The sequence below is a fragment of the Gymnodraco acuticeps genome, unplaced genomic scaffold (assembly GCF_902827175.1).
Source record: "Gymnodraco acuticeps unplaced genomic scaffold, fGymAcu1.1, whole genome shotgun sequence".
In the NCBI taxonomy this organism is placed as follows: domain Eukaryota; kingdom Metazoa; phylum Chordata; class Actinopteri; order Perciformes; family Bathydraconidae; genus Gymnodraco; species Gymnodraco acuticeps.
In genome coordinates this window covers 170784-193326 of record NW_022990405.1, presented here as the reverse complement: position 1 = coordinate 193326, position 22543 = coordinate 170784, and the positions used below count along the sequence as shown (strand labels likewise).

Below are 22543 nucleotides of genomic sequence, written 5' to 3'. Positions count from 1 at the left end.
TAATTTAAAGTGAGTAATATAACTTGAAACAAATGATTAATTCAACATTTTAAACAGAAAAAAAATATGATAAAACTCCCTCCTGGCTGGTCTACCTGCATGTGCCATCCGACCTCTGCAGCTCATCCAGAATGCAGCGGCTCGTTTGGTCTTCAACCTTCCTAAATTCTCTCACACCACTCCGCTCCTCCGCTCCCTTCACTGGCTTCCGGTAACTGCTAGAATCCACTTCAAGACACTGGTACTTGCGTACCATGCTGCGAATGGATCTGGCCCTTCCTACATCCAGGACATGGTTAAACCGTACACCCCAGCGCGTGCACTACGCTCTGCATCAGCCAAACGACTCGTTGCGCCCTCGCTGCGAGGGGGACCCAAGTTCCCATCAGCGAAAACACGTGGGTTTGCTGTCCTGGCTCCAAAATGGTGGAATGAGCTCCCCATTGACATCAGGACAGCAGATAGCTTACACAACTTCCGGCGCAGACTGAAAACTCATCTCTTTCGACTCCACTTCGAGCGATAGAACTATTAACAAAGCACTTATATACTAATAAAGGGCTGGCTTATCTAAAGCCAGTTGAGTAGCACTTGAAATGTTTTTGCTCTATGAAGCCTGATGTACTTATATGATTCTGTTTTCTTCAAGTTGTATTTTGTTGGTCGAACGCACTTATTGTAAGTCGCTTTGGATCAAAACGTCAGCTAAATGCAATGTAATGTAATAAAATCTACTTATTTACTTCATAACAATAACTATTACAGATACATAATATTTACTTAATAATTTGATAACAGTGATGTTTCTGTCCATGAAGAAAATAATTAGACTTTACTTAATTAGTTCAAATAAATATAACGTGTAACTTAAACATTATTAAGTAAGATTTACTTAATATTTTCACAAATGTTACGTCTGGTGATAAGTACATCTTACTTGATACTGGAAAGTAAGTTCTACTTGATATTACAGCAGTAAAATATACTTAAAAAATTAAGTGCAAATACTTGCTAAGATTTAATCAAGTAAATCCTACAAGTCGTTTATTTCAGTGCAGGCTGTCAGGAGAGAGAGAGGGGGAGAGAGAGAGAGCACTTCTGCTCATTTCTCCCGTGTTATTATCCACAGTTAATGTAAACTTGAATAATGTACTTCATTTGAATGTAATAATTATGTTGGTTGTTGTTTGTGGAAGCTCCAGTGAATGAGCCCCATTAACTGAGTTTTAAACATCACTTTAAATGGAAGATCCCCATAGGCCCCGCTCACTCGATCATCGGTGATCGGTATCGGCCGATACTGATTCCGGCGATTAGCGATCGGCCCCAAAATTGGCGATCAGAGCATCTCTAATAAATATGTTCAATAATAAATTAAACACATCTAAAATGTTACTTGATAAAGAATAGGGGAACTAGTACAAAGGTCATTAAGTAATTAAAACATTAATATAAATTAATGTAAAATCTCATCAATCAATCAATTATTGCCAACATGTATTTATAATATATTCTGTATATATATATTTTGAGAGAGATATACACTAGTATTAGACGCAGTCAAAAGTTTGGACACATCTTCTCTTTCGAAGTTTTTTATTTATTTAAATTGGTTCTACTTTCTAGATTTATACTGAAGACATCAAAACTATAAAATAACACATTAAAGGTGGGGTAGGTAATTTTGGAGAAACCAGCTTGAGTGCGCTATAATTTGAAAATACACAACTGGAAAAATCTGCCACTTCCTTACAGAGCCCCTCCTCCAACACACACGAACGCGCACATGACCAATGAGGGCACGAGATAAGTGTGTGCACAGATGGAAGGCTGACAGGCAGGTCGGCCATCCAGTTATTTTAGCCCGGCCGGCGCAGATGATTGGTCGTGCTTTTTAGAGTACTACGGCTTCCACAGATGATATTTGTTTATGGACTTTTGTCAAAGCACTTCAGATATTCATTGCTATCGGGATGTTAAGGGCATTCCATGAAATATAACAAAGTGTATCTCCAACCGGTTTCTAAAAATTACCTACCCCACCTTTAACTGGAATTATCTAGTTAACAAAAAAGTGTTAACAAATCCAGAATATGATTTATATTTTGCTGGCTACTGCAGAATGCTGTGTTAGCCATGCTGGTTAAGGGTGACTTGAACTCTGAATAAATCACCAACAGTGACACCAGTAAAGTATAAGTAACTCTTGCTCTTCCTTTCCCGGGGGGTCCTCATGAGAGTCTCATCATAGCGTTCCATGGTTTTTGCGACTGCACTTGAGGATACATTTAAAGTTCTTGACATTTTCCGGATCGACTGGCCTTCATTTCTTAAAGTGATGATGGACGGTCGCTTCTCTTTACTGAGTTGAGTCGTTCTTGCTATAATATGGATTACAACAGCAGTCAAATAGGGCTTTCCACTGTGCACTAACTCTACCTCTGCACAACACAACTGATGGTCTCAAACACATTCAGAACGCAAGTCATTCCACACATTGACTCTTGACAAGGCACAAGTGTTAATAGAAAACCATTCCAGGTGACGACCTCATGAAGCTGACTGAGAGAAGCCAAGAGTGTGTAAAGCTGTCATCAAGGCAAAAGGGGCTACTTTGAAGAATCGAAAATAAAAATCATATTCTTGATTTGTTAACACTTTTTTATTAACTAGTTAATTACATATGTGTTCTTTCATAGTTGTGATGTCTTCAGTGTTAATCTACAAAGTAGAAACAAATTAAAATAAGCAAAAAACATTGAATGAGAAGGTGTCCAAACCTTTGACTGGTACTCTATATAAAAAACACATATTTGAACATTTAGCAGGTTCCCTCATCCATAATCATTTATAAAAGCGCATATTTGAACATGTACAGCAGTAAAATGCAACATACAAAATAATCAAGAAACAACATAAATTAAACACTGACAGGGAACGTTTTACTGCACCATCATTACTGTTACATAGGAAGGTGCCGTCAAATGTTCTGTTAATACTTGCATACTTTTACTTAAATAAGGTTTGAATGCAGGATTTTACTTTGTAACAAAGTATTTTCATTCTATACTGTAGGCGTAGTGTATCTGTGAACGATCCCAAATACAATTCCTTGTTTACATTGCGGCTAGTGCTACGCCAGAAGAAAAAACCCTTTTACATTTTGAACTGGAAGTGGAAAGGGGCTGGGCTACATGAGGTGACTTGAGCCAACACAAATACACAATAGGTGGGAATAAGAAAGATAATGTGAAAATATAAAAACTAAGGCATTCATTAGGGCTGCAAAATGTCTCCCATTGTAATGGTGATGAGGTTTTAAATGCTAACACTTAACTGTTTCTTCTGACTGTGTTTCCTGTTTCCTGCAGACGTCCAGCAGCTGGTGGTGGTTAAAGAAGAGGTTCTCCCTGACCAGCAGGAGTGCAGCACCAGTCTGGACCAGGAGGACCCAGAGCCCCCCCCACATATTAAGCTGGAACAGGAGGGAGAGCAGCTTCAGGAGCTGGAGGAGGCTGATATCACCAAGTCCACTTTCACTCCTGACCCTGTGAAGAGTGAAGATGATGAAGAGAAACCTCAGTCCTCTCAGCCTCATCAAAGACAAACTGAACACATGAAATCAGAAGTTGATGGAGAGGACTGTCGAGGATCAGAACCAGCCAGGAACTCGGATCCAGAGAGCAGTTTACAACCAAAGACTGAGGACCACACTGAAGACTCTTCTGAACCTGAGGCTGGAGACTCTTCTGAACCTGACACTGGAGACTCTTCTGAACCTGACACTGGAGACTCTTCTGGACCTGACACTGGAGACTCTTCTGAACCTGACACTGAAGACAGTGCTGATTGGAAAGAGACCAGAGAACCTGCCTCAGGCTCAAACTCACTGAAAAATAGACATGAATCTGTCAGTGATCCACAACGTAGTGCTGAAAAGAAACCATTCAGCTGCTCAGTCTGTAAGAAAGCTTTTCCACAGAGAGGAAATTTAAAGACACACATGAGAGTCCACACAGGAGAGAAACCATTCAGCTGCTCAGTCTGTAAGAAATCTTTTTCACATAGTGTAAGTTTAAAGAAACACATGATAATCCACACAGGAGAGATACCACACAGCTGCTCAGTCTGTAAGAAATCTTTTTCACATGGTGGAAATTTAAAGTCACACATGAGAATCCACACAGGAGAGAAACCATTCAGCTGCTCAGTCTGTAAGAAAGCTTTTTCACATAGTGTAAGTTTAAAGGAACACATGATAATCCACACAGGAGAGATACCACACAGCTGCTCAGTCTGTAAGAAAGGTTTTTCACGGAGTGGACATTTAAAGAGACACATGAGAGTCCACACAGGAGAGAAACCATTCACCTGTACAGTCTGTAAGAAAGCTTTTTCACATAGTGGAAGTTTAAAGGACCACATGATAATCCACACAGGAGAGATACCACACAGCTGCTCAGTCTGTAAGAAAGCTTTTTCACGGAGTGGACATTTAAAGTCACACATGAGAGTCCACACAGGAGAGAAACCATTCAGCTGCTCAGTCTGTAAGAAAGCTTTTTCACATAGTGGAAGTTTAAAGGACCACGCGATAATCCACACAGGAGAGAAACCATTCAGCTGTACAGTCTGTAAGAACGTTTTTTCACGGAGTGGACATTTAAAGTCACACATGAGAATCCACACAGGAGAGGAAAGATAGATCTGCAAAGTTTGTGACAAAATATTTAAATGGGGTAATCGTTTAAAAAGACCAAGTGTGTTGGTAAGGGAATACATTGGGTTGTGTGCTCTCTGCAGGACGGTGTCTGTACTCAAAGATTGTTGATGAAATGAGAGCTTCATTCTGTTTTTGTTGTCTAAACAACGCCAACAGAGCAATACGTCTTCTTTCCAGCAGATGGCATAAATGTTACATCATGCAGTTCAACTGTCATCCACATATTAGAGATTCAAAACAGCAATGTGTGAGATAAGGCTAGTAATTGACTATTTCAACAGAATGTGAAGAGGTTACAGTCTTAAGGCCATGTCCAATATGTTTGTGTTTTGTTTGATTAAATCTGCTGAAATGAGCATTCAATGACTCAATTATTCTTAATTACTGTCATTACATCATGGGTTTGCATTGCAATATTAGAACGCATAAAACCCAACTTTAGTTATTCCAAGTTGCGGGTGTTCATTGTTTAGAAGTCTGCTGTGTTTCATCCAAGCTTCCACTTCGTGCTCCGATAATGCTGAAAGTATCTGTTGAATGCTTTACCTGTTCCAGTAACACAAGTGTAATTGACTGGACAGAGACAAGAGATAGTGGATGCATCCAGAGGAGAACCAGAAGATAGTCCGCATAGAGCCTTCAGGCTCTGAAAATCATCAGGGATAGAGCTAGAAAAAAACTCCAAAAACCTGAATAGAGCTAGAAGATAGCAAAGCCAAGAAAGACCCAGACAGGAAGGAGCCAAAAGAGTTTGTATTTTTATTTTTTAATAATCAAGCTCTTCTCTTAAGATATTAGAACTTCCTTACATTGTTGGTGACAATTATTGATATTGTTTCACAGCTTTATCTTAAATATTTAGACTGTTTTCTTTACATATAGATTACATAGGATGAACAGCACAATCCACTCTGCTAGATTCTGCCCTAATCGGCTCAAAATGAATGCAAACATCTCGCTGTATCCATACTCCTGCAGTTGTATTGTTCTGGATTCATAGTGAAGTGTATTAGATTTTCTGAACTCTTATTGTTATGTATTTAATATAAAGTCAAATACCCATGAAGTCAGAAAAGAAAAGAGTCTCACTTAAGGAAAAAGGTTCTGAACCAATGAGAGTTCTTAATTTGCACATAAACATGGTCAAATATTTAAAGTTGTGACCAGATGGTGTCGCCCTAATCCGTGTATCTACGGTCCATTTGTTTTTCTTTATTGCACAAGTTAGCGGAAGAGCGTCTGAGAGGCCTTTTTGTTTTTGTTGTTTTACCTTACTAAATGGTCTAATGGTCATTGGAGCGAGGGGCGGGGCGAAACTCTCGGAAGTGATTTCAAAACAAAAGCCCTCGTTTGCTTGGAACGGTGATAATATTATAAACAAGGTGAATTTAGCGATCACAACGAAAACGGCCAAGACACATATTGAGCCCAGAAAATGAACGTTATTAAGGGCTGTAAATATAATAAGACTTTGTCTAAAATGGACAACATTGTTAGGAGATTTAAACTATACAGCGATTCTGCACTGCTGTTACTCAGCCGTCTCTCCACTTTCTCTTTTCAAATCAGCTGCTCTTCACGTGACGGAGAGCCCCAGAACGCGGCTCCGGCACTTCAGATAAGGAGCGGTACACATGCCGCAGTTTGTGCGTGGCTGTGCCTTTAGTTGTAAGCTCAGTGGCGATCTGTTCATCTGTCATACTGATCATACAGTCAATAACTTTGTTGTTATTAGCATCTGGTTAGCTAGCTATGCTATCGAATATAAGAAGCTTTTTCTCCAACCAGTGAGGTAAAGGCACATCTTTATATGATCATTAGTTGTAAAAAAATAAGAGAATACATTTAACAGGTATAACATTATATATGACAGTAAAAAAAAGTTGTTAATAAACAAGAATACAGTTTGAAAGGGGAGTGATTTGTAAAATATCCATAAATAAAAATAAAATAGTTCTGTTTCATATGGGTGTTGAGAGATGTATCCATAGATCTCCTAATGTTGCTCTCAAAGTGCACCAGATTGATGTTTTTTACTTCAATTTTAAAAACAAATATTCCCCCCCGGAGAAGAGGTTAGGTCCCCACCCACTTAAATCATGTCCTCATGGATAGGAAACTAAATACATTTGCACAAATCTTGTGTCCATATCTTTCTGTTTTGGTGGTCATGCCACACCGTGCACGTGCATGCATGCATGCGCGAGTCATGGTAAGATATCTGGATTAAGAGGTTGCTTTTTCTTTGCACAGCATGAAAGAAAGGCCAAATGAATGGGCTGTGATTTTAGTGGCTCACACAACAACTCCAGAGCCACCACCTGAGCCAGGTGAACAAGCTATGTAAATGTCAGTAAACGTACAAGTTATGTCAACATGTAAGCAAAGCATAAATTATAGCTACGTTGACGTTACTTTGAATCGCGCGGGTAAGCTAAACCGTTAGCAAGTAGCTATAGCTACTTTGTCATACAATCTAAATGTTGTGTTTTTTAGCGTTACCTGGTGATTTCAAAGAAAGCTCTCTGGGAAATGTTGACTTACTGTCAGTGTTCGACATGAAGCTAGAAGCTACCTTACTGCTACCCAGTTGATCCTGAGTCCTGTCAGTTAAAGTGTTTCATAGTTAGCTTAGCTAAGCATCAACCTAGCAATGAAATATATGGATGTTTTGTGACAGTATTTCTGAGAAAGAGTCAGCTGAAATGGTGGCATAGTTGCCACTGCTTTACGTCGACAGCATGTTTGAACGTATTTGCAGCAGTAAATGTGGCTAACGAGTGAATGTATATTTGGTATAAGTATCACTTACTAATATTGCTTTGGATGCATATAATGCATGTAATGGTGTCTTTGCAGGTCTCACTAAACAATCTATTAGAAAGCTGCAGCTGATTCAGAACGCTGCTGCTCGAGTCCTCACTGACACTAAGAAAGTGGATCACATCACTCCGGTTCTGAAGTCTTTGCACTGGCTTCCTGTGTGTCAAAGAATATATTTCAAAAATACTGCTGCTGGTTTATAAAGCTTTGAATGGTTTAGGCCCAAAATACATTTCTGACCTCCTGCTGAATTATGAGAATATCTTCCATGACAGAGAGGCTGTGTTCAATGGATTTCTGGAGCCCATTCCACCTACAACTGCTGTGGCGGTGGATGAAAATGGCCAGCCTCAGTTTCGTGAACACAGTATATAAAGATTAACAATACATTACAATGTCCCATTATAGTGTAGTTCCCAAAATTAAGTGCAAGTGGGGAAGTGTACATAGATGATTGAAAAAAGTATGATTGGTTTTGACTAGGGCTGCAAGATTTGTGGAAATGATGCAAAATGTTATTCAATATCTCGATAATCTAGAGAATGAGGTTAGTGTTTTGGGAAATTCATCTCAGGCAGGGGTCTCCAACCTTTCTTCATCTGAGAGCTACTTTGAAAAAATGAAAGTGGCCAAGAGCTACTTCCATCACATCGCTTACATTTATTCACATTGCACTCATCAGTTGAATTAAGCTACTTTTGTACACATGTGAAATTGCAATACCTAAAGCTTATCAAAAATCTTAACTTCACATCAAGGTCCAATAAAACGACTGTAGGAGCCAAAATGCTTGTTTTTGCCTTACTTATTATTTGTATTATTATCTTGTATGTCTGTTTGCATCGCGTTTAATTCTTATTGTTTATCACTTCCGGCAATGGTTACGTGGATGTGGTTTATTGGTATTTAGTCACCTGTTGGATGCCGGTTGGGAGGATATGATGTAGGAAGAGGGTGAATTTGCTCCGATACTTTCTGTTGACCGTCAGGTCTGGAGTTGTATATTGTTTGTTTTCGTCTTTATTAAACACCATGGACTACAAATGACTATGGACTCTTACATGGAACGCGTCACAGCAAAGAGCATTTTTTAGCCTCTCAGCAGCTAACTCATAGGGAGTTATTGCCACTACAACGACAATTGCTCACATACTATTATGGCCCACATAGTAAACATCACTGACAATTCACAAAAATGTCCAAGAAAAAAAGACAATTTTTTCACTTCTTATTATGGCCCTCATAGTAAATACATAACCTTAATCACCACCTTACAAGCATCTTATGGCACATGTGCAAAATAATAATAATTTTCACAGTTTGTGAGATGACTGGCACTGCACCATAGAGGTGTATGCTGGAGTGTACCCACTTAGGTTCACTCACTATAGAGTCACTTAAATGTTCATCAATCAGTCTTGTTCTGTATTTAGATTTCATGACATTCATGTCAGAAAAAGCTGCTTCACAAAGGTGTGTAGAGCCAAATAAAGCAGACATTTTCAGTGCTGCTTGGTGAATGCTCTTATAGTTTTCTGGGTCTACAAGGCTCCAGAAATGTTGTGAGTTTTGCTGAGACTTACGGTACGTCCACACTGCAGCTTTTCAAAAATCTTGAAAATCTTGGAGCTGGGCGTGTCTGAAAGCTTGGGGATTTTTTGCGAGCAACGAGACCAACAACCAATGACATGAATCTCCCGCCCCGACATACAAAGCAAAAAACCCCGGGGATTTTATGCGAGCAATATATATATATATATATAAACTCCCCAAACAGGCGAAAACCTACCAGTTTCACCCACTGTCTCTGCCACCTCCCTCCATGCCTGGTTCCTCCGGTTTGTATGTATCCCATTAATAGTTCTGGTCGTAAAGAACCGGGTGATTTGCTACCGTAATTTCTCGTTTGAAATATGAGGAAATGAACTGCGGTCTGGCTCTCCCTGCTTCCACGCGGTTTGATTGGCTAGCGCTTCTACTGTCAGATTTGCATAAACGGGATTTGATTGGCTGACGCTTCCAGTTCAGCTTCAAAAGTAGAACATTGCTCAACTTTTTAATCCTGAAAATCCTGGAAATCCTGGAAATCTTCGCTTCGCTCCCCGACAATGCAGTTCGGTGACAAGCGAGGCAAAGTGACGTCATCCCCATTCAAAGTCAATGGGCAGAGAAGCGTTGGAAGCGGTTGAAGATTTGTTAAAGCTGCAGTGTGGACGTACCGTTACGGCCCGTCCACACAGCGGCGTGCGTTGACGCTTGCCGGCGGGCGTGTCTGAAACTCGACCAACAACCAATCACATGAATCTCCCGCCCCTGACACACAAGCAGCGGTTTGATTGGCTAGAGCTTGTACTGGCATATGATTCGATTGGCTGACGCTTCTGCCGAGGCGTCAAAAGTTGAACATTGCTCAACTTTTGCAGCGAGCCACGCCAGCAACGCTAAGTTGCAAAGTGACGTCACCCCATTCAAAGTGAATGGTGAAGCGTCAACGGACGCCGCTGTGTGGACGGGCCGTTAAGCTGAACATGATTTTGGAGATGTATAACCTCCATCTCCACAGGATTGACACTGAACAGTTCAGCCATCTTCTTCTTTTCCTTCGTCTTGACATGAAATTATTAACCATAATAAATCAATTGTAAAAAACTAAAACTAATACTTCTGCAGTCTAGCTAAAGCTTCTAGCAACGGTCTTCTGTTAAAAAAAGGACACTGAATGTGGCATCACAAACATGACTTGAGTCTGAACACAACAGACAACAGAAGTATTTACAACAGCATATAAAAACTAAAATACTGCATGTGGGTGCACACTTACATTCTCTGTCTCACTGTTACATAAATCCCATGAATGTATGAGTTTAAGTTAGCTTCATCATATCTCAATCAGTGACTAAGTGAATAATAAAGTTTCTATCAGGTTACTATCAGCCTGTCACTCATTATTTTAGGGAGGGGGGCGGGGTTTGGAGGAACAGAGGAGACGGTGATCGCGGAAGCCTGCCTGCCTTCACAAACTTTAGTATTTATCAACTGAAAATAGCAAGAGGACATTCATACTCTGCAATCCAAGACTTGATTAAATCCACCAAAAACCTGACATGGTGCTAACGCGAGTATTTAAAAAAAACATAAATCCATGTGTGTCTGAGCCGCAGCGACACGGACTGATTCAGGTGCATTTATTGTAGTCGGATTTTTTCTACACAGTCTGTGAACCGCGAGCGGCGAGCTACTGAAAAGCTGCCCGCGAGCTACCGGTAGCTCGCGATCCACGTGTTGGAGAACCCTGATCTAAGGGATTAAGGAAATACTGTAAATACACCCTTCCTAACTTCTTCTATATTGCAGTATTTCAACTGCCTGTTCCTACTCCAAGGTCAATCTGTGAATACTCTGACGACGTCACAGTATTATTATTAAACTTGTTTCGGCAAATTCAGATGATAAATACAACTTTGAAGCTTCGGCATAATTACAAGCGGAGAACGGAGTAACTTAACGTCACAACAGGCATAACAACAGCCGGTGTTTCTCGTGAGTGCAGTAATCCAAATGAAAATATCTTCCCTCCGTAGTATTTTGATCATTTCCTCCGCTAATAATCAATCAGATCGATGGATTCCAGAGAAGAGAACACTTTAAAGGCCTTTTTCTCAAAATGATGACTCTGTAACAGTCATTATATAATGTGACATATTGTGCTTAATATTTGGAGTAGCCTACAAAAACAATTCTGATATCATTAGAAAGCTAGGAATCTAGGGGAGGTGTGTGGTGCAGTGGGTTGTGAGTTTGTATTCGGATCAGGAGGTCACAGGTTCAAACCCCACTGCAGTCAGCATGTCGTTGTGTCCCTGGGCAAGACACTTCACCCCAAATTGCTCCCGTGGGGATTGCCCACAGTATTGAGTATGTAAGTCGCTTTGAATAAAAGCGTCTAACAAGTGACGTGTAATGTAATCAAAATGTGTCTTCGGGTCAATGTGATTGATTTCGATGGAGCTGGTCACTTTGCATAAGGTAAAATAAAGCAGGCAGACATAACAGGAATAATATGTACATTTTAACCCAATCAAATAGGACATTGTCACACCATTCAAATGTATCCATGTAAATTACAACCAATAACAAAGCTTAGATTTGTTTATTTGTTACGTTGTTTACTTTATTTGTTACGTTGTTCTGTGTGTGTGTGTCAGCCGTTAACCTAGAAATAATATATACACTTGCAAACATGTCAGAAGAACCAGCGCAGAAGAAAACTAAATACAGTCCATCTAAACTTAAATTGAACAACTGGAAGGTCACATCCCTGACATCCACATCTCCGGAGCCTGGACCTTCATCAATCAGCGAAGCCAGATGAACCCAAAAGCAGCACCTCTGCGGCCGCAGAAACTGTCAAAACCGCCGCCGCCGTTGAACCGAAACAGGCTGATTCCGACTGCATGGAGGTTTGTTGTTGGGACATTGAGGCGGGTAAAGCTGTACAGCTAACTGTCGGAAAAAAGGAGACCGCTAGTAGATTATTTGAGCAAAGAGAAGGTACTTCAACGCAGAATGGTACAAAAACAGAGAGTGGTTAATTATTTGCAAAACCACTAAACGATAGTGATAAACTGCGATGTTAACAACCTCATGATAACCTCATATTTTTTTAACTTAGGATCATACCTGTGTTTAGTCTAGAAAAAGGTAAATGTGTGCATTTTATTATAAAGTTTTGTATATTTACAGACTATTGCAAAAACTAAGAAGCTTATAAACATCAGGTTTAAAACTAAAAGAGCTTTACAAAAAGTAACACAATTAAAGATGTTTGGAGTTTTATTTGAGTTATTCATTTACATTTTTTGTAAAAGAGATGCTGATTTGAACCCGTTGTTACATACAGTTACGGCATTTCCTGTTTCTGCCGGAGAGAGGGGAGGCCGTCTCAAAGCTTGCTGCTGTATTTACTCCCTCCATCTGACAGGAGGGAGCCTCATGTGCCACTCCACGGAGTTCACTCCGTCACGGAGGGGGAGTGTGTAGGTGTAGCGCATGGTTTGGGATTGGGCCATACACACGCACTTTTTTTGCCCCCCCCCCACTTCTAAAATGAATCCGGCGCGCCTGCTGATGGGGACACTGGGAACAGAAGGTGGGGGGGGGGGGGGGGGGTAAGAGCTACCAGGAAGGGAGTGGAGCCTGATGGGGACACTGGGAACAGAAGGTGAGGGGGTAAGAGCTACCAGGAAGGGAGTGGAGCCTGATGGGGACACTGGGAACAGAAGGTGAGGGGGTAAGAGCTGAGAGAGGCAGGAAGGCCATTCTTAAGTATTTGAGTGAAACAGGATTATTGGAAGCATTTAAAACAACGTAAACAACACAATGGTATAATTCCACAAGTGGTGATAGGATTATATGGTGATACACTCTCTTGTACAGTAGGTGGCGGTATGCACCTTAAAGCTGTTTGCAATCCGCCAAAAATCGAGAGAAGAAGAAGAAGAAGTAGAAGAAGAAGAAGCAGGATCCATGCAGTGTCTCGTCGCTACGGTTCTCTCTCTCTCTCTCTGTGTTCCTGAGAAAGTGTGTGTGTGAGCTCCAGCTCTACTGATCCATCATCTGTGTGTCTGGATAAACCTCCGAATGGACTGTGTGCTCTTTTTCTTTAGCGTTTACCTCGGACTATAGGAGCTAGCTTAGCATGCTAGCTGGAAACACGTTAGCAACACTAGTCAGATTGAGAGTTTGATGCAGAGAGAAACGGTGTGTTTAACGGAGTCTGCAGGAAAAGGTGATCTAGGAAACATGAGTAAAGTCCAAATGCTGCTGTCGTTGAAGAAGCAGCGACTCACTGCTGCTAATGAAGAGATATTTGCTCTGTTTGAACAAACAATAGCAGAGCTCGAGGAGGAGCTGTTTCTTTCCAAAGAGGAGAACAAGAGACTCCAGAAGCTACTGGACGCTGTTTTACAGCCTCAGCTTCGGATACACAGAGCAGGTCTGTTCCCTTTACCCTTAATTAACACTTTACACTCTTCAGTAACACTTTATTATCACATTAATAACACTTTAGACCCTTTATCAGCACTTGCTGCAGGTAGCAGATCCTGAAGTAAAAGTACAAACACCACACTGTGAAAATACTCCATTACAAGTTAAAGTACTGCATTCATATCTTATTTAAGTAAAAGTATGTAAGTATTATTATACACATGTACTTTATTATAATAATTAAAATGTATTACGGAAGAGCAAACCTACCAAAATAAATATATTTATAAAAATACATTGTGTAGTGATCACTTATTAACACACTGACACATAATTCACTCATGGAACTACAGGTTGGGGGTATTGTTTCCGCACGGACATATATGTGGTTACCTATTTATATATTGTGTGCCCTCCTGGTTTCTTTCTCTTGTCTTCCCGGGCTGCGACCCGACAACATGTCCGTTTCTGCTGCTCATTAAAGCCAGCTACATACCTTCGATGCACCGCCTCCGACTCCTATCTCCCGGCACTACAACATTGAATAATATGCCATTTAATGTACTGATTTAAATATGACCCATGCATGTGGGCACTAGTTGGTTAAATGTGACATACATTGATACTTTAGTTTTAATGTGCTTCTTTATTCACCTTTTCTTTGTAAATGTGTAAAAACAAATACTTTGGATTAATTCAAATTGCGGGAGAATAATTCATAAAGAAATCAATGAATAAATATTAGGGATGCTCCGAACGATCGGCCACCGATCGATATCGGCCGATACTCACTCTCTACCGATCGATCGTGCTCTCTAAAAATGCCGATCGCATGACGTAATATAATGATGTAAAATACATGACACTTTTCTCTGCGCGGCAAAACAAGCTCGCCAAAATGGCTTCACCAGTCTGGCAGTATTTTAAGGTGTCCGAAAAGGACAATAAAATAGAGGTATGCAACGTGTTTGAAGCAGAAATCCTGCAGCTCGACCCGCTGTGACGGACCGGTGAGCGGAGCAAAACACACACTAAGAGTAGACCTAACACACTTAGCTATTTGATCTACCTCTGGAACAAGCTAAACTAGTTATATAGTTCTTCACTGTCGGGTCAGAAAGCGACGCAGGTTCTGGTCCAGGCTCTCGTCATCTCACGCCTAGACTACTGCAACTCCCTCCTGGCTGGTCTACCTGCATGTGCCATCCGATCTCTGCAGCTCACCCAGAATGCAGCGGCTCGTCTGGTCTTCAACCTTCCTAAATGTCCCCACACCACGCCGCTCCTCCGCTCCCATCACTGGCTTCCGGTAACTGCTAGAATCCACTTCAAGACACTGGTACTTGCGTACCATGCTGCTCGCTGCGCCCTCGCTGCGAGGGGGAACCAAGTTCCCATCAGCAAAAACACGTGGGTTTGCTATCCTGGCTCCAAAATGGTGGAATGAGCTCCCCATTGACATCAGGACAGCAGAAAAGTTACACACCTTCCGGCGCAGACTGAAAACGTATCTCTTTCGACTCCACTTCGAGCGATAGAACTACTAACAAATAACTGCTAACAGAGCACTTATATACTAATAAAGGACTGGCTTATCTAAAGCCAGTTGAGTAGTAGGGCTGCACGATATTGAAAAAAACTGACATTGCGTTTTTTTGTTCCCCTGCGATATATATTGCGGTGTTTTTAACCTGTTAAGCCCCAAGGTCCCGGCGGGTACTTTACTTTTTTTTTTACGACACTGTGTCTCAGGGGATCTTAATATTTAAGAACCTATTAATGTGTTATATCAGATTAATGGAAATAATCTCAGCTAACTGACGATACAAACCATTTTTACCAAAACAAAACACAAGTCTCATAAGAAGCATCTAAATGACCCCTGAGCGAAAAATGCTAACGGACTTTGGCACAGAACTCAAGATAAAGATACCCTTATTACTTATCGTAGCTGCACATACAAGATATCCGATTAAAGCTGAGGTTCCACAGATTATTTAGGTATATAGTATCATCATTCTCGTACACTGGATCCAATTTATACAGTGTGCTACTTCCTTTGATAGGTTTTCCCCTTTTCAAAGTTTCCACTTTCTCTGGAAAAAACTGTTTTTGACAGAAACACAACACTGCTGCTTCAGCCTTATCCAAGTTATCCTTAGAGAGTGTGAGACCTCTCATAGAGTCTTTAAACACTCATCTCCTTCTCAATCAGCTGTATTCGAGTTGGTTCTTTTGCTTGAGTAGAAGTAACTTCCTTCCTCTTCTTACTTGAAAGCAGCAAGAGATGTTTTACTTGAAGGAACCATGTAACTGCTCTTTTCAGTTTCCTCCAGTCAGAGTAGTGATGCATTAGCTTGCATTTAGGTCCGTTGCAATGGGTGGGTTCACGTTCAATTTGTCCTTCTTCACCTCTGGATCATCAGGATAGCTGTCATTGACCATTTTAAGTGCGTCTGGAAACTCAGGCCATTTGTCCTCAGGTTTTTTCAGAAACAATGGACCATTTATCCAAGTCTCACATTTCAAGAACGATTCTGCTGCCAATCCCCGAGATGCATAATCTGCTGGATTCAGTTTAGTGTTGATGTATTTCCACTGTGATGTTGCTGTTGCTTCTCTGATCAGACTTATTCTGTTGGCTACAAATGTCTGAAACCTTAGCGTTTCATTCATGATTTATCTCAGAACAGATGTACTGTCAGTCCAGAAGACAGATTTGCATAATGGGATTTGCAGCTCGGTTCTGATCATCTTGTCCATGCGTACTGCCAGTACTGCTGCTGTGAGCTCCAATCTTGGGACAGTGACTTTTTTCAGAGGCACGACACGTGACTTTCCTGACATGAAGGATATGTGAATGTCTTCATCTTCATTTTTCATCTTAAGGTAGGTGACAACACCGTATCCAATCTTGCTTGCCTTACTGAAATGGTGCAATTGTGCAGATTTAATTTGTCCATAATTCTTTGGTTTGATACATCGATCAATCTTGAAGCTTTCTATCTGCTTTAATCCCATGAGCCATCTTTGCCACTGTTTCTTGAGAGCCTCTGGGATTTCTTCTTCCCACCCACAATTGAGTTTGCACAACTCTTGTAGGACATGCTTTGCAGTGAAGATAAATGGTGAGAGAAATCCAAGTGGGTCATACACAGAGCAGACTGTTGAAAGGATGCCTCTCCTTGTGGCTGGTTGAGATTTTTAGCAGACTTGAAACTTGAAAACATCTTCCTCCACATGCCACTGTATCCATAGGGCTCTTTCTATTGGAAGATTGTCTTGGGTCTGACATCTCGTCCTGGCCACCAAAGAAAGCGAAGATAATCTTGATGGGCAGGAGCCACCTTGACCTGATGGTACATCCCCTCGACATCAGCCATGAAAGCTATCTGTTCTTGTCTGAATCGAATGAGCACACCAAGTAGCGTGTTGGTAAGATTGGGACCCTGAATAAGCTCGTCATTTAATGAATATCCTTGATAAGATGCAGAACAATCGAAACACTACACAAATATTGCCCTTCTTTGGGTGATGAACCCCATGATGTGGTATGTACCATACCTTTCCACTCTCAGGTTTGAGCTGCTCTTGGGGCAGTGGCTGAGCGTGACCTTTTACTATCACAGCCTCCAAGAATGTTTTATATTCATCATGGAAAACTTTGTTCCTTTTTAATGATTCTCTGCTCTGCAAGTTTGCGATTGTTTGGCATCATGATATTCTTCTGTTTGAATGGAAGTTCAAGCTGATAATGTCCAACTTTGATTTGAGCTGAATCTGACATAATCTTTAAAAATGGTTTGTCTTCAACTGACATCTCTTTCTTCTCATCACAACCTTTCTCTGGAAAGTCATGATTGTATTGCTGCTCCAGCAGCTCACCTAAATCTGTCACTGATATACCATTAACAACAGCACATGAAGTATTCTCAGATTCAGTGGTTTCCTGATTCAGTCCATTCACAACACAACCTAGGACTATCTTAACAGCAAAGGGTCCTCCATTTTGACTGTTTATTATTTTCCACGGCTCCATTAGCTTTGGTGCATTTGTTCCTATAAGCGACCCGATTTCACGATCCAATTCAGGCAACTTAATCTCTCAGATATTTCCATTTATTTATGGTCTCTTGAGTGGGAATGTGCTCTTTTCCATCAGGAATTTCCTCTTGTGTGTAGACTTTAGGCAGCTGATAAAAATCATTGCCTTCGATGCAACTCACTTCAAGACCTTTGACAAAGGAAGTGTCAATCACTTTCTCCTGACCCATTGTTTTTAAGAGGATTGTTGTTCTCTTGGCTTTGGCATGCACATTTTGTTGAAGGGCTTCAGTACAGAAACTTGCAGTGCTTCCCTGATCCATAAATGCGTAAGTCTGCACAGTCTGGTTCGAGTTTGACAACTTTATTTGAACTGGGATAATTGGTAGGGTTTGTTGACCACCGGCCCCAGTGTGGTTTCTGCCATTTAACGAGACTAATGCGCTGCTTACAGAAGCTGCTTGGGTGTATTTATCAGAGCTGTCTTTTTGTTCAATCCTTTTCTTGTAGATGTGCAATATTGTTGGATGTTTCATTGAACAAACTCCACATTTCATTATTTTCTGACAGTCTTTGCTTATATGTCCTTTCGTTAGACAGCCAAAGCAAATTCCTTGTGCTTTTAAGCAGTCAATCTTTTCATCGTGAGATGTTTTGTTCATCTTACATGTTTCAGAGGTGTGTTCTCCTGAACAAAATACACAGCGACTCTGAACAGTAATGCCTTTATGGTCTGATTTGATGTTTTGGAAAGGTTGTTGCTCTTCATTGACTCCTGGGCTTGTCACAGTAACAAAACTACTTCCCTTATAACCATGAGCAGGCTTATTGCTGGGTGACTTGTACACTTTAATATCCCTTTTTGGCATGACATCCTGTATGTCTCTAAACATGGGGTCTGAAACAATGCGTGCATGCCTTTCAATGAAGTCGACCAATATTGGAAACTTTGCTCTTGTCTTATTGTGTTCATAATATGCATATGCAGTTGTTCTCCACTTTTCCCTAAGTTTAAATGGGAGTTTCATAATCACATTTCTCATGTTTGATGTGCTATTCATTTCATCCAAAAACTCAACATCTTCCATTGTGTTGCAACATCCCCGAAGAAAGATAGCATAAGAATGCAGTGCTTTTCTATCTTCACTCTTGATGGCATTCCAGTTCAACATTGTGTCCAAACAAGCTGCTGCGATTAAGACTTGATGTCCATAGTTCTCTTGGAGCAGTCTTTTGGCTTCCAAAAAGCCCTTTTTAGAATCCATGTATTGGCAACTTTTGACCAAGTCTTTAGCAGATACAGCCCACTCAAAAAAAAAAATATATATATATATGTTACGTGCCGTAGTGTTTGTGTGGTCGTGTGGGTGTTTTTCTCTCTCTCCTTCTCATCTGGCTGCATGTGTGCAGCATGTCTCTGTGGGAGACCCAGCATAGTTGTGTGTTGTTTACTTTAAGTTTGTTTTGTAATTGGGCTGGTGAGCCGCCTTACTTATTAACTAATTAAAACCTCACTTAAACTCCTTCAGCATTCAGTTTCCTCTCCTTTTTCTCTCGTCCGGCTATCTTGTGTGTCGCTACTTCCCTTGGTACCCCTAGCTCTACAAGGGAACGTAACAATATATATAAGCTGTACACTTTACGAATATAATAGTTTTTTATGGACAACATTACCATTAAATCTCGTCCAACTGATCTTGCAGCTGTCACTCCTCGGCTCTTGGTAGTTCAGGCATTTATCAAACCTGGCAACTCCGGGTTTCCTGGCGGCTGTCAATCAAAGTCCAGTGGCTCCGCCCCAAAGTGCCAGAAATGCGCGTGTAGACCAAGCCCCCAGGAAGTGTGCCGGAGTCTGATGAGAATATTCGTAGTGGCCAAACGGCGGTACTACACTTCCGTTTGGTTGCTGTGCCCGGAAACACTTATCCCCATTGACTTACATGGGGAAAGAGTGGTCGTGTAACTCGTTGGATAATTTTTTTTAAACTAAATAAACAACCCAGTATGAAGACTTGTATAGCCCTTATTAAAAACATTCGTTCCTCAAGTTGTAAAAATGTGCTAATAACGTTATTCTGAGAGTTATTTCCCTCTGCATTATGAACGTGCATCTAATCCACGGGACCGCGCTGCCCGGCACGTTCATGTGATGTGACGTGTTCAGCACCTCCCCCTTCATACGCGGTCACGTTCAGTGTTCACTGTCACGTCACTGAGGCTAAAGAGACAACGCTTTATATATACACAGTTTGCTCCAAAAGGTAAGATACGAAAACATATTTATTTTCTAACCTGCCTCCTTAATGTCTGTATGTAATGTAACATGTTCTCATATAAAAGAGTAAAATAAGCCAAACCACTCATCAGCAACCGCTACTGTGGCTAAGCTAATGTTGGGTGTTTGCACAGTAATTTTCCATACTTTTCATAGTTAACCAAAATGCTAGAAATGTATGCATGTCAGCAGTTCTGCAATGTTAACTCTGTATGCATTAGCTAACTTTCTAGAAACCAGCCTTTGAATTTATAATTCGTTTTATATATATATATATATATTTCTATTTAAAATCTATAAATGTGAGATGAAAAAACTAAAAATGACATATCTTTTTCACAACTAATTTCCAATGCAATGTCCCTACCATTGTAAACGACGATGCATACAGAATCTTCAAGAACACATATTATTTTAAAGAGGCGTGAAGAGCTAATCATTTGTACTTTATTTATAGATGGCAGAAATAGCCGGATCGACATCCAGAGAGGAAATCCTGAAGGAAAGTGGGCCTCCCGCCATACTTGGACAAGGTGCTGTATAGTTTTGCTGTAAGAATTTTTATTCATTTTGTTTCAGTAATTTTTTGATTGCATACCCTTTACTTTCATATGGCAAAAACAAATATATTGTACCTTATTTTTACATCTGATGTGTGAAATCAGTTGATTGTGACCTTATCACAAAAAGTCAGTGACTTGATACATCCTGCTTCGTAATAATGTATGAAATCGTCATGCATTATTTAATGTAATATTAATATATAATCTTAATCCTTATAAAGTTTCATCATGATTCTATATACAAGTATAGAGTTATATGTAATATAATATACAAATTAAACTTGTGTAGTCTTAAAAATATGATGAAAATTAGATGACAACTCAGGCTACATGTACCGCCTTTTTCTAAAAGATGATCACCAGTAACCACTTCTTCCTTTTTCAATATATTTTTATTCTATCTAGGTCCCAATGTGTGGATAATAGGGGGCAGCTACGTTAGACGTGGGGAAGAAAGAGCCAGACACACCATGGGAAGCAACCTGGGTCTCAATTGCCGTGTGTGGTGGTTTGGCAAGGGTGGTCTGAGGTGGAGGAACCTTCTTCCCTTTTTCTATCAGTCCTTGAGAGGAAGAACAGTCCCGGATGCCCTGCTCATCCACTGTGGCGGCAACGACCTTGGCAACATCAAAGGTGTGGAGCTTGTCACAGCGATGAAGCAGGACCTGCTTTCCCTCAGTGACAACTTCTCAGAGATGAAGATAATTCTATCTTCTATCAATGAGAGATGTCACTGGAGGAAAGCCAATCCGGGAAAGCTGAACAAGGCCAGAATGTGGGTGAACAGAGAGATGGGTAAATGTGTTAGTGGTTTGGGTGTAAGGCATCCTTGCATTAAGTTTGACTGCCCTGACATATTTCTAAGAGCTGGAGTTAATTTCACCAATTTGGGAAATTATATGTTTTTAAGTAACCTTAAACAGTCCCTTGAGGCTACAATCTAAAGTGGTTCTGCATTTTGGATTCTAGCCTCAACAGGATATGTATATTTAACAAGAATAACTTTTAAATTTGACAGGGCAGTCCTCCTTGTAAGGATGTCTTCACTTACTCACACTATTTTTTTTAAATGTGTAATTTAATTAAATTGTTCACTCACATTCTGTGTTGTTCACTCACATTCTGTGTTGTTCCTCTCTCTTAAACTTTAGTCCCCTTGTCTTTTTCTCTCTTTCCCTCACTCATCTTAGTCCCCTTGTCTTTTTCTCTCTTTCCCTCACTCATCTTAGTCCCCTTGTCTTTTTCTCTCTTTCCCTCACTCATCTTAGTCCCCTTGTCTTTTTCTCTCTTTCCCTCTCATCTTAGTCACCTTGTCTTTTTCTCTCTTTCCCTCACTCATCTTAGTCCCATTGTCTTTTTCTCTCTTTCCCTCACTCATTTTAGTCCCCCTGTTTTGTTTCTCTCTTTCCCTCACTCATCTTCCCCAGCCTCACCAGCCTCACCCAGACGACGAGACGGCGTACAGAGAGGAGGTCGAAAACCTGACATCTTGGTGCCAGGATAACAACCTCCATCTCAACGTCAGCAAAACCAAGGAGCTGATTGTGGATTGCAGGAAGCAGTAAAGAGAGGGACACGCCCCCCATCGCCATCAATGGGACTACGGTAGAGAGAGAGTCAGCAGCTTCAGGTTCCTCAGTGTCCATCACGGACACGGCTAAATCACGGCCTGTTACGGCAGCTGCACCGCCCTCAATCGTAAGGCTTTCCAAAGGGTGGTGAAAACTGCGGCTCAGGAAGAAAGCCCTCAGTTTATGTTTATGTTTATTTTAGAAATGGTTTTGGCACATTTGTTCCAATTCTGCTAATGGTATATTGCAGGATATTTAGTCTCCCATGTACTTTTTAAATTAATAATAGTATGTTCATCTTGATGTTTAACTTGTAATATTGTAATCATCTTAGTTAGAAATGCTGTTTCCACCCCATCCTCTGCTGCTGAATGATTTTATATATTGTTACCTAAAGTGCTTGTCTTTGATATTATAATGATTACACCAGAAAGTCACTCTTTGTGAGATGTATTTGTTCACATTTTTCCCAGCCACAAGATGATTTCATTCATTGGAGGCCTCAAAGCTGGGTGAAGGTATTGATGCACGGATCAATGCAATCCAAACAGCATTC

The 22543-nt window shown here is 40.7% G+C and overlaps 1 protein-coding gene across 2 annotated transcripts; it reads left to right on the top strand.

Moving 5' to 3' along the window:
* Window positions 1-19675: 19675 nt before the first annotated feature.
* LOC117551834 lies at window positions 19676-22161 on the top strand. Of its 2 annotated transcripts, XM_034224892.1 has the most exons (3): window positions 19676-20386; window positions 20822-21049; window positions 21844-22161. In XM_034224892.1, exons 1-3 carry the CDS (start codon window positions 20311-20313, stop codon window positions 21918-21920), a joined length of 381 nt encoding a protein of 126 aa, XP_034080783.1. In that variant the 5' UTR covers window positions 19676-20310; the 3' UTR covers window positions 21921-22161. The 2 variants fall into 2 exon arrangements, with proteins under 2 accessions (XP_034080783.1, XP_034080782.1); XM_034224891.1 differs by lacking the exon at window positions 21844-22161 and having other exon boundaries at window positions 20822-21669.
* The last annotated feature ends 382 nt before the right edge of the window (window positions 22162-22543 follow it).